The 13,267-nt window shown below is 35.6% G+C and overlaps 2 protein-coding genes across 2 annotated transcripts; one reads left to right on the top strand and one right to left on the bottom strand.

The window, feature by feature from the left end:
• The first annotated feature begins 3,497 nt into the window (after positions 1–3,497).
• Positions 3,498–5,177, top strand: LOC145040152 (uncharacterized). The gene has a single exon (XM_078988125.1). The coding sequence runs from the start codon at positions 3,498–3,500 to the stop codon at positions 5,175–5,177; it is 1,680 nt and encodes a 559-aa protein (XP_078844251.1).
• A 1,636-nt stretch (positions 5,178–6,813) lies between these two features.
• Positions 6,814–11,780, bottom strand: LOC145042828 (aminopeptidase M1-like). The gene is made up of 18 exons (XM_078991319.1): positions 11,259–11,780; positions 11,034–11,179; positions 10,829–10,931; positions 10,398–10,681; positions 10,026–10,179; positions 9,769–9,873; positions 9,576–9,692; positions 9,368–9,481; positions 9,060–9,242; positions 8,667–8,985; positions 8,455–8,576; positions 8,272–8,369; positions 7,975–8,152; positions 7,797–7,911; positions 7,626–7,693; positions 7,469–7,546; positions 7,273–7,350; positions 6,814–7,181 (listed from the first exon to the last, which is right to left on the bottom strand). Exons 1-18 carry the CDS (start codon positions 11,496–11,498, stop codon positions 6,987–6,989), a joined length of 2,697 nt encoding a protein of 898 aa, XP_078847445.1. The 5' UTR covers positions 11,499–11,780; the 3' UTR covers positions 6,814–6,986.
• Positions 11,781–13,267: the final 1,487 nt, after the last annotated feature.

The raw sequence follows: 13,267 nt of genomic DNA, 5'->3' as shown, positions 1-13,267 counted from the left end.
CTTGGTAACGATGGACTTCATGCCAATTCCTTAGGATGATCCTTAGGAATAAATAAACGAGGAATAGTTGACTCTTAGGGAAGATCCTTAAGAGTAAAGAAGATAATGGGGATGGATAATTGGGTTGATTGTTTGATTGTTTTAAACATAGTAATTATATTATTGTGGGTTGAAAACCCTATGTGCTCACCAGGTTTCCCAACCTGACCCACTTAATTTATTTATATCACAGGTGTCGATATGAAGTCACATTACACTGAGAGATTAAAGAGATGTAGATCACTAGTGTAAGTAAATGTAAGTTCTATTTATGCTTATATTTCTGTATTGATGATGACATCCCATACGTTTTAAAATGAATAAAATACGTTTCTTCAAAAATGTTTTGATAACGTATTTATCATGTTTTTCTGGGAACAAATTCCGCAACATTTTTATGAAAATAAGTACTCTGATTTTTATAAAGCATAAACAAAAATCGGTCTTTTATGGTCGTGAAAATGGGGATGTCACAGTGTGAAACGAGTTTGCGGTCGTGAATGGGGTTTACGGCTGTGAAGGGAGCTTACGGCCGTGAACTATCCCTTGAAGGGTTTACGGCCTTGAACAGCCTCTTAAAGGGTTTACGGTCGTAAACTGTTTGCGGTCAATGAAGATTTGTAGATTTGAAGGGTGTACGGCCGTAAACTCAAGAACAATGATGTTAAATCCGGTGAAATTGTGTTTTAGATGCTCCAAAACAACCTTCAAAGGTGATTTCTTGATGATTTTTCTGAAGAAATAAGTGTATTTTGGGGTTTAGGGTCAAGACGTAGAGAGAGAGAGAGAGAGAGAGAGAGAGAGAGAGAATGAGAGAGTTTTCGGCCAAGAAGGTTCAAATGAAGGTGGGGGTCTCGTATATATAGGTTGGGAGTATGGTCGGTGGTGGGGTCCACCAGGCACCAACCACAAATGGGTTTACGATTGTAAACAGTTTTGTGGCCGTAAACTCACTTATGTCGAAAACTTTTGGTTTTCAAGAAAATTCGGGTCTCTCGCACGATTTTGGTTCCGACTCGTATATAAAATTTAATTATATAAAACTAGCTGATTTTCTAAACCAAGAAAATTGATGGAAGCCAAATAAAATTCAACTTTCATTAACAAAAATCGGCTATTGGTAATGGAGAAAGGTTCGGGTTGTCACAATCCATAATAATAACTTTTTTAAAAATCATCTGAAAGCACGTATCTACAACAATTATGTAAAAAGCATGAATATATTAGCAATTTATTTTGTTTATAAATACTATATATTTACAAAGTTTAGAATTTAATTTATGTATTGACCGCGTAGCCAATAGCGAAAAAAATATTACTCGAAACGATCCTCCAAATCAGTTTGTATGTACACCACAGTCCCAAGATTATGTTTCTTCAAGTTGTGAAAATAAACTGGAAGTTTGGAGAAACTTTCTTCGAGGGTCCCCATCATCAATCCCATAGTAAATTCTCTAGCATGCCACGCTTGTGAATAATTCAATTTAATTTCCAGCAACGCATTCATATCTCTAATAATATCTTTAGGCCTCCAAACTCTAAAACTACCTTGACCCATAATATCATGTATTATGGTTCCCAAAATTTCACTGTTTGCTTGCCTATGATTTGGGTGTATAAGTTATGAAGAACATGTGTGCTCCTCATTAAAAGTCTTAATTTCAAACATTTTAGTTCCTTTAATGACAACTGTATATAAACGCCAATGACAGTTTTCTTGCAAACAAATAACCTCATATCGAGATTTGCTTGATTTTTTAACCTTAATCTGAAAACTTTTCTTTAACTGCTTTGAATTTAACATAAGTTGTTAGGTCTTTTTTGGTGTTATAGGTTGATTCATAAATATTTAATCATTTAGACCTAAACTGTGAAATGGTCCAGGTTCATGAATAGGTTCTGCACAATTAGGAATAGGATGAATACAATATCAGTGATTAAAAGCAATTTTCCGTTGCGTGTACTCATCTTCCGACCAACCTTCATTTGATTTTTCTCAAATAATTGATCATCAAAATTAGGTACTTCTCCAAACTCAAATAAATTTTGATGCTCTATTATGTCATGCGCAAATTTGGTTCATTATCATCATCTGATAAAACGTTATCGTTATCTGATACAAACTTATCAGCAACTGAAGTTTTCTTTTCATAACCCACTCCTATGTCATTTCCTCGTCTCCTGGACCGGTTTTCATCAGATTGTGTATCTCCACGACCTCTACTGCTTTTTGCTCCAATAAACTGGCTTTTCACCACTGACTGTTCTTCAACTTCTTCACCTACTACCAATAAATACAAAAGCGCTTTCAACTTTGTTTCGGATATTACATGTTTCAGCTGATCTACATTTGATTCATCTGCAAGCTCCATGACATATCCGCACTCAGGGTGTTTAAAAGACAAAGACATATGGCTATTGAACACACCAGCCTTATTTCTAACCATTTGTAATAACATCTGATGGTTAAAGTTTGGAGGAAGACTTAAATCATAGTTTTTAACATTATTTCTAACGTAAATCTCATTTGCATTAACTAACTGTCACACCCCTCCCATACACAGAATAATAAAACTCATTTTTACAAAACTCTCTCCACAAAGATAACGAAAAAACGACTTCTATTGATTAAAGCATTCATAAAATTGAAAAAAGTCGTTTCTGGTCACTAAAAGGCATATAAAACAAGAATAACTTAAAAGATCATATATAATCGTCAATTATTGCTTACACACGACTAAAACAACAATTTACGCAGAGAATTATGGAATCCGTAGAGCTATTCATAGATCCGCAGAGTCATCTCCGCGGATCAATCAACAACATATTCCCCAGAGCATTACGAGATACACAGAGCAGATGAGACGCCTCTGCGGATCTAATGAAGCCCCGTAAAAATTTTGCCGTTTACTGCCGCCACCTCATTTCCGCAGAGGTATTCATTAATCCTCGTAAGTGTTAAAGGATCCACAAAACATCTTCTACGGATCTTGTGATCATTTTACAAAACCTTGATTTTCATGGTTATTTTCTTAAAACCCTTATTTGACGAAATTTCTCTAAAATTTATAGTTACATCCCAAGTACTAACGAACACATATGTCCTTAAAGTATATGAATGCCTAAAAAGGGTTAGTTATGTTCCATGCATGAAGACGTGCGGAAATAGCAAAATGCGACGGAATGAAGCTGTCTTTTACAAAACATGCGATGTTGTGCTCTTTTTCAATGTTATAGCATTAATACATTATTCCTTTTTATGTGATTTAAATTATTAAAAAAAAAAACATTATACTTATCATTTTGGGTATATTTAAAGAACATTATACTTATTTTATGAAGACTTCAATTTAAAATTTTATCCATCAATAACTATTACAATATATAAAATCAACGACAAGCAAAAAGATTAGGATTACCAAACGCTTACATATACTCCATTTTCTTTACCAACTCAAATGCTTAAAGCAAAACCTTCTCTCTCTTCACCGGAATTCATGGAGGAAGATGGGGAGGAGGAGACGCCACGATCTCCATTCTGGTTACAAACTACCAACAACGTCGGCCGTATTCAACGCTACCGGCGCCGTCTCTCATCCCTCTTCTTTAACTCCGTCGTCTTGATCATCTTCTTGCTCTTACTTGCAATTCTATCCATGGTGTTCGTCATCCCAAATGTTATTGATTTCTCATCAAACGTTTTTAAGCCAAATTTAGTCAGGAGAAGTTGGGATTCGATTAATTTAATCTTGGTTTTAGTCGCTTTGGCATTTGGGTTTCTAAGTAGAAATGTTAATAATGATGAGAAAGTAAGTTATGATCGGAGTATGTCGGAATTATCAACCGGAGCTCCGATGATCACGTCTCCCTCAAGCTCAACCCCACATCAATGGTATGATTTCCCAGATCAATCCATGAGTTCTACTACTGGATTACGGAGGCAAAAGACTAGCATCTCTTACCCAGATTTACGGGAACTATCGCCGCCATGGGATCATGGCGCCGTCGATCCATGGCGGTTTTCAGATGATACACATTTGAATTATTACAAGGTTTTGGAGTCAAACCGGAACTACCTCCGGCAACGGAGCCGGCGAGAACAGAATTCCGGGAATCAGGGCGTGGTTGACGTCAATGCATTTGGTGGTGTTTCTCAAGAAAGTTTATATACTCCGGCACAGAAACCGGCGGTAGCGGAAGAAAGATTATACATACCACCACCACAACCGATGCCTCCGCCATCTCTTCCGCCGCAGCCACCAATTGATACTGTGAAAAAGAAGATGAAGACGAAGCGAAGAGCTAGAAGCTCTGAACCCCGAAAAGTATTGTCGCCAGTTATCGATCCGTTGCCGGAGCCTTCATCGCCACCACCGGTTAAGCAATTGACTGAACGGAAAACGAATGGTGGCAATGCAACAAAAGAATTCTTTACGTCGTTTTACCATAAGAAGAAAAAGAAGCGTCAGAAAGAACGGAGTTTCGACGATTTACAGAGTCTTTTACACCATTCTCGACCACCCGCGACAAGATTTCAGCTACCACCAACGTCTCCGACACCTCCTCCACCACCACATCCTCCATCGGTTCTCCACAAACTGTTTCCAACTAGAAAAGAAAAGCAAAAGATGATTACATCAGCCACATTACCTCCTCCTGTACCACATACGTCTCCGCCTCCACCGCCACCTCCGACGAGTACTGCATCCCTTACACGACGACCCACCAGATCACAATCAGCTCCATTCCTTACCGATAATCCTACTGTGCCATCGATGATTGGAAAGTTCAACAGTATAGAAGACAGCTCAAGCGGAGGAGACTCGCCGATGAAGCAAGTTCCTCCACCACCACCGCCGCTACCGCCCTTCAAGGTGCCGGATTGGGAGTTCGCAGTGCAAGGTGATTTTGTTAATTTGCAGAGCGGAGTGAGCTCCAGAAGTGTGTCTCCTATCGGAGATGAAGCTCAGTCGCCATCATCCGTCGTAAATGCAGCGGTGGCGCCGCCGCTTTTCTGTCCGAGCCCCGACGTGGACACTAAAGCTGATAACTTCATTGAAAGTTTCAGAGCCAGATTACAGCTTGAGAGAATGTCCAAACTTGGGCCAGGCCCGGATTCAGGCCCAGGTGAGAGTTAATGGGCACCAGTATCCACGTGGTTATTTTATTTAAATTCTTTTGGTGATATATACAAGTCTTATTATTTATAAATACATTTGGGGTTTCGTTTTATATGTTATCATATTTAAATTTTCGTATTTATTTTGATGGTTGTGACGTGGGTATGTAAGATGAGGGTCGTCAAGCCAGGCATCATAAAATTTCAAAGCATGTCAGCATGTGAGGGTTTGACTTTGGCTGGTATCTATGAATGAAAGAATGAGGAATTATAATAATTTAACAATAATAATTGCGGAAATAATAATACAATCAAATGATTGGTAATATTAAATAATTATGTAGTTGTCATAAAATTTGAAATGATAGTTTTTACATTAGATTCGTACACAACAGTTTTTTACCGTACACAACAATTTATGCATTACAGAGTTGTACAATACAACATTTTAAAGCACAAATTGTTGTGTATGGAAAAAAAATGTTGTGTACGAATCAGTTCCCTTTTATAAAACTTAACTAGATAAAAATTCTTTTGGTATGAATCGTGTGCTTTTGTAACTAATGGTTTTACATTTATTATTATTGAGGTATAACATCTTCATCCTACATGTATCACAATATTGTCAGCTTTTGGCTTCCGACAAGAAAATTTTCCAGATGGTCATCCATCCTGCAATTGTTTTTGTCTGGACATGCTTAACTGTAGAGTTTTTATGGGACCTACTATCTTTACGATTTTGAAACGCGTTTTGATATGGAAGGTGTTCACATCCTTTATAAGAAATTATTAGTTTTCTCAGACGACAATATGAGATCCAGTGTAGGTAGCCACCCACCTTAACCAGGTCCCACATCGGTCGAGAAGAACTAAACATTTCTTATAAATGGATGATATCCTCTCTATCGAAATGCATTTTAAAATTTAAACCATGATGGCAACAGATCTCATAAAAACTTTATAGTTAAGCGTGCCCAAACGAAAACTTTATAGTTAGAGTAAAACTGTTATAAAGATTTAGAAAATTATTTAGTTGTGTGGATAGATTGATGGTACTCTCTTGCTCATGTTATGTACTACATCTTAAAATGGTTAACAAAATTATTTGAGTTGTATACGTCTTGCTCATATATATATATATATATATATATATATATATATATATATATATATATATATATATATATATATATATATATATATATATATATATATATATATATATTAAAATTCAAAATATTGATTTGCTCATGTTATATACATTTTAAAACGGTTAACAAAATTATTTGATTGTGTCCATCGTGCTCGTGTTATATATTAAAATTCAAAATATTGATTTTTATAATTATACAAAATTCCATACTGGAAGAAGATATTATGAAATTTCAAAGGTTAAAGTTAACAAAAAAAAATGTAAGACGTCTAGGTGGAACAAAAATAATTTTTTTTATTATTTGATAAAATTATCTCTCTTGGTTCATTCACCCCATATCCATATTTCATGATTGATTTGACACCTCATTCGTCAGGAAAGCCATAGCAATTCAGCATGTTGACCTCACCATTAATGAGCAGATTTGCTGACATCATTCGATCTATATTCTATATCCACATTTTTTAGACCTAAAACATTCAATATGAAATGCTCCCCATCCTTGGAATTGTAACTCGTGTTATTTTATTCCGTGATATGTGAAGACTTTTTTATCGATACATCATCCATTGTCAACTACTTTACCACAAGTATTTTGAACACTAACGTTCATCGATCAAACAACATAAAATACATGAGAACAAGAATCATTAGCAAATGCTTTGAGTGTCGTGATTATGTAAGCATTGGACTTCTGGTCAAGCCTCTAGCTAACTTAGGAATAAGGGATTCCTCTTTCCTAACTTTTTCAATCCACTTTGCTTTTATTCGAATCTGTTCAATACTTTGCTTCAAGTTCCTAGTAAATGAAGGACTCACTCTGCTTCCAAAAAACTCTTCAACTTCCTCCGCCTTCTCATTGCTGCTAAACTGAAATCAACACATGTTTCAATCAGACACTAAACACGTGTTCACACAATCACAAGTCAAATAAAAAACTACAAGGCATGAGATTACTTACAGGTGTCACTATATCTCTAATGAAATGATGGAAAACCATCCCTTGACCCCATCGCTTTACAATTGCATCCCAATTGTCCTGAAAACAAAATATTAATTAAGTTAAGCCTATGTATATCATGAGAAATTAAAGAATGTAATAATTAGAATTAATATGAAATTAGGGTATGATTTTATTATTAAATAGTCAGATATACCTTTAACCATATCCAAGCTGTTTCACGGGCTTCCAAGCTTATGCGTGCTGTTACATAAATTGTATCTTGTTCTCGGATCTATGAGGGTAAAATTTTTAAAAGAGTCATGGAATGATTCAGATGAGTTGATAATAATATTAATGGTTTAAATATATACCTCATTGGAAAACATGAGGTTTAGAACCTCTGTCACTATATCTGATTCTGGAGAAGAAGCTATGCAAGCTGTAAAATGTCAAAGAGATTGGATTATATTTTATAGGCTAAAAATTATTTCAAAGAGAAAAATGAAAATAGAAAATCTGATTTTTTTAGTATAAATGCTTACTCAGAATCCTAGTTTTCTCTTGAACTGCTTCGGCTTCTCTATATAGCTTTAATAGAGAATCAAAGTCACTTCTTTCAAGAGCACTTGAAGTTCTCATAATAGAAATGTAAGCAGCCTGAAGAAATTAAAAGCTTACAAACAGAATAATTAAAGTTATCTGTTAGTTTATTATGCTTACCTTTCTAATATCAACAGGAAACACTGATGTGTTTTTATCATTCATGTATGTCTGAAATCGTTTCTTTAACTCTTCATGAGTTTCTTTGTGGCCAAAAGTAGCTAAGGCCATGAAAACTTCTTCTCTTAACATTGTGTTCAAATGGCTTTCCCCATATACAGGTTCTACCCCTAATTTCCTGAAGAAAAAAAAAACATTGTAACTCCAAAGTCCAAATTTCAAACACTTTTAAGCAATGGAAAATAGAAAAATTTTACATTGACTTCATGGATTTGAACTATTAATGGACATGCTTACTCTGCAGATGATATAATGAGATCAATAAAGAACTGGTTCAGATGATTCCATGGATCATAAATAGCATCCTTTAATATCTTTGCAACATTATAACAAACCTGTAACATAAACAGTAAAATAAAATAGTCAGAGTCACCTTTTTATTCATCATTAGAAAGGTTACCAAAAAAGCAAGATTTTTACACTGATAAGTCTTGATAAAACAAGATAATCAAGATCATCTCTATATAGATCCATTAATGAAAGAAGAGATAAAATCGACTCTTCACCAGCCTCACACAGAGCATAAGTATCATCCAAAATCCCTGAAATCAGAACCATTTTCAGCAAAAAATTTATTAAAATCAAAGATTGTGAGCAGAATATTAGGGTTTAAGGTTTTTTTTAGGGAATACCAAATTTATCTTCAGGAGACAAGCATTTATCTTGTATGGCTTTTCTCAATCGAGCTGTGAGTGTACTATCATACTTCACCCTATAAAAGCCAGTATGCCCAATGTTGACTTTGACCCACAATTTTTCATCAACTTCTTGAATTTGATTTCCATTTTGGTTTAAACTTGTGTAATAAGAATGATAAAGCTCTGATAAATCCAATTTTCCAACTTTTGTTTCTAAAAGAAATTTTTTATGGTTACTGTAGGAGCCAACTGATAAAGTTATGGGGACAATCCATTGGCCTTCACTTTGCAATCCCAATGACATAAATCGAGTCTGCAAATTAAATAATATATCAACGTAAAAATAATAAATTGAAAGATGAATTTATAATTTTGATGTTACTATACCTGTACAAATTCCAAATTGTTATTTTCAAGTCTAACATGTATAACTGGATACCCAGTTTTTTTTGTCCATATCTCCATAAGTTTGTTCACTTCAAAACCAGATTCTTCTGTAAGAACACTCCATAAATCCTCTGTCTTTGCGTTTTTGAATGCATATTTCTTCATGTAAGAACTCAATGATTTCTAGATTCAGGAAACAAGCTTGATCACAAACACATACACTTGGATATATCATATTAAGTTATGTTAACTAAAAGGGTATTTTTGGAAATTGATGGGTTCAAGTTCAACATTCAAGATTCAACAACCTGGAAAATTTCATCACCAAGATACTCCTTTAGCATACGAACAAGAGATGAGCCTTTCTTGTAACTTATGGCATCAAAAACTTCAAGCACTGAGCTGGCATTCTCTACCTCCACCTGAAATTGCATGCATCTTATAAAGGACATATTAATTTAATGTAACATTTAAACTAATAGTAAAATAAATCACTGATTATAATAATTTGTTTACCTCAACTGGATGTGATTGTTCCAATGAATCTATACGAAGACCTCCAGCTGTCACTTCAAGGAACTGTGTCCAAATTCTCCACTCAGGAAATAATACATCGGTTGCCAAGTAACTTACCTACATTATCAAATTTAACAATAATTAATAAGAAAATAATCATTTGGGTTATTGTAGTTAACTTAAAAGACCTTACCCATGTAGCAAAACCTTCATTCAGCCATAAATGAGTCCACCATTCCATTGTTACCAAGTTCCCAAACCATTGATGCCCAACTTCATGTGTTACAACAATTGAAAGCTAACATGAAAAACAAAAAAAAGGATTATTAGAAATCTATAGACTTTATGAAAGTGATAACAAGTTGAATAAGTGTTTAAATGTAGTATTATATATATATATATATATATATATATATATATATATATATATATATATATATATTTTCCTACTCTTTGAATGTTAGCTGCTGCTGAATGCAAATTATCATGGAGAAGTTCAGTTTCACGATAAGTGATTAATCCATAATTTTCCATGGCCCCACCAGAGAAATCAGGAACAGCTACCATATCTAGCTTGGGAAGTGTGTAAGGCATTGAGAAATACCTATGAAATTCCAATAAAAAAAATATTACTAAATTCATTTGTATGGGAATAGTTAGGGTGTGTTTGGTATGATGAAATGGAATCATCAAGGAAAAGAGAACTAAAAACAGTATGCCAATGGGAAAATTGCAACATAAGCAGAAAATATCTTTTGGATAAGATAAACCACTCTCAGTGGCAATGCATATGATATGATTTATAAATTTAAAGTTACTTACTTTGTATATAGTTCAAGTGCCTTGATTGAAATGCTTAAAGCTAACTTGCCCTTCTCACTCTTATCAACAGGACAATATGCACGAACCCTGACACCATCAGCTGTTGTTTCTTCAATGTAATCAAACAAACCAATCACAACAGCCACCAAATATGTTGACATAATTGGAGTTTCTTCAAAACAAATAGTCTTAAAATCTCCATTGATTGTCTCCTTAGAAACAGGCATGTTTGATAATGCTGTCAACTGTGATGGTATGTTGTCAACTGTTATCTTGAAGGTAGCCTGTATTGCATGCATTTAGCAGGTTGTTAATAAGTTTTTTAGTACCTAGGAAATATATGATTCTTATTCATGTTAAATACATTGCTATTTTGTGGATTTCAAACCAAGTCAAAGGGTAGAAAATGAAATTTTCATCAAATCACATGCCTTAAGAGCAGGTTCATCCCAGCATGGAAAACACCTTCGTGCATCAGCAGGTTCAAATTGAGTCACTGCCATATTTTTTCTCACTCCTTTGTCAATATAAGTCCTGGAAAGATGAACACTCAATGATTTATATGGATGTTTATAGATTTAACAAGTTAATGAATAATGATCAACCCGATTGTAAGTAAAGAAGAAAGTGAAATACCCTTTGTAGAAACCCTTCATGTGTTCGTTAAGAATTCCAGTAAAATTAATCTCCAAAACACCTTCTCCTACACCGAGAGGTGCCTCGAATACCAACACAAGCATTTCGGCATCGTTGTCCACCACCACTTCACTAGGAACCACTTTCTGCAATTTCACAAACACCTGGTGAGCATTCCGAAATACAAAAACCTCCGGAAACAGAGTGATTGAACTAACTAATTACATGGTTGTTGGAGTCTGTGAAATAGGATTCAGTAATCACTAGATCGATTGAATTTAAGACGAGGAACCGGGTGGATTCCAAAATTGATAAGTCAACAAGTACAGAGCCAGAGAAGTTGCATAATTCGAGGTTGGGTTTCAGAGCTAGATCGTAACGATGAGGAGTTGCGAATTTTGGAAGCCTGCTTTGGACTTTGAAGTGTTCCAGCTTCTGTTCTTCGTTTTGGTTCATGATGTTCATATCAATATCATCGGCTCAGTTACTCAGTGTAATTACATATAGCAGAGGCTGCAACAGTGACAAACTATAGAGATGTGATAAGGCAGATAATAGGCTCTCTTGGTGCCGTGTTTGACGCGTGATCTGCTGCATGATTTGGCGCTGGATAATGGGATATGGCGTAGTTTCTCTACTGATGCTGATTGTGACTGTTGCATCCAATAGCTTCCTTGCATTTGTAATGTTTGGAACGACATGGGTCCTTTGTACCATAGAAGCGGACAGAGGATTTCGATGAGGTGGCGTTGTGAACATGGAATGGAAGAGTAGATGTGAAAGGGTCGAAATTTTGTTTTTGGTGCCGCTGTCCAAAATCCGGGTGGATATATCCAACTTGGCGATGGTTCTATTCGGGTTGGGTTCAGTTCGACCCATTTATGTATTCTTTCTAAACCAAGACAATCTATTTAATAGTTGATTAATGGGTAAATTACACCAATCGTCCCTCGAGTAGGTGCCGAAAAGCACGTTTGGTCCCTATTTTCAAAAATTAACTCGGATCGTCCCTCGATTGGTTGAAAGTTGCACATATCATCCCTCGTTAGTTTAAATTTGCATGTTCCATCCTTTGTGAGACATGAAATGACTGTTATGCCCTTATTATTATTATTTTGACTTATTTTTCTTTCTTATAATTATTTATAAAATACAAAAAAAAATAAAAAAAAAAACCCACCTTATCTTAACCCCCTTCCCTTTAAACCCTCTTTTTCCTAAGCTACCATCGGAGAAGAGAGTCATCGAACCACCGCCTACCACCATCGATGAACCATAACCCACCCCTCTCTCTCGTAATATGAAACACAAAAAAATTAAGTCCATAGACAAAATACAGAGATCGATTGAGATCTTTCTCGCAATTGAGGGGGTTTACAGGTAGCGATGACATAGAAGATGATCGAACCATAAAGGGTTGGTGAAGATCTTTTCGATAAAGGGAACCAAGTAGGTCAAACACATTTTCCATCGGCTAGCACTTCGTGAAATCTGTGTCGCCATCGATGTTGGTTAAGGTTTCAGAACCACTGCCTCTAAGATCTATGTAAGGTGGGTTTCAAACTGTCAAGGGTTTCGAATCAGCAGTTTAAGATCATTAATTATATCATCAAAGGGTGTGGATCATGAAAGAAACTGTCGAGAACTACTCCATCTGCCTGATCGGGAAAACCACTTTTACCTAAGGTCTTAAATCTAAGATCGTCGCTACTGGGTTTCTGAACAACCACCACAGGTTTCAGTTCGAGCTCCACTGTCACATTTATGTTTGATTTTAGCTTTGGGGGTTTGATTTTGATTACAAGTTTTAGGAGGTGGTGGCGGTGATAGGTGGTGGTGCCAGATTTGAGGAAGAGGATAGGGAAGTGATGGAGGTGATAGAGTTTACAGAGAGGATATGAAATATAGAAAACTAGAAAGCTCCATGAGAGACAGTAAGAGGGACAGAGAGAAGCGATGCCATTTGGTGGATTCTGATGGTGGTGGACTGTGGCTTTCGATGGTAGTCGGTGGTGGTGGATGGTGGTTCTGGTTTCCAGGCAATGTAGAAGGAAAACGAAAAGAGAAGTGGGAAGGGAGGGTGGATTGGGGTGTGGGGACTTTTAGTTTATATTTTTATTAATTTAAATTTGTTAATGATATAAAAGAAAAAGCAAAAAGAAATTATTAAGGGTAAAACAGTCATTTTATATAAATAGGGACTAAGCGTGTAAGAAAAATAAAATGTAGGGACG

Source organism: Lactuca saligna, chromosome 4 (genome assembly GCF_052625555.1).
Source record: "Lactuca saligna cultivar CGN05327 chromosome 4, ASM5262555v1, whole genome shotgun sequence".
NCBI lineage: Eukaryota > Viridiplantae > Streptophyta > Magnoliopsida > Asterales > Asteraceae > Lactuca > Lactuca saligna.
Note: the sequence above shows the minus strand (reverse complement) of the source record. Positions and strands in the feature narration are given on the sequence as shown.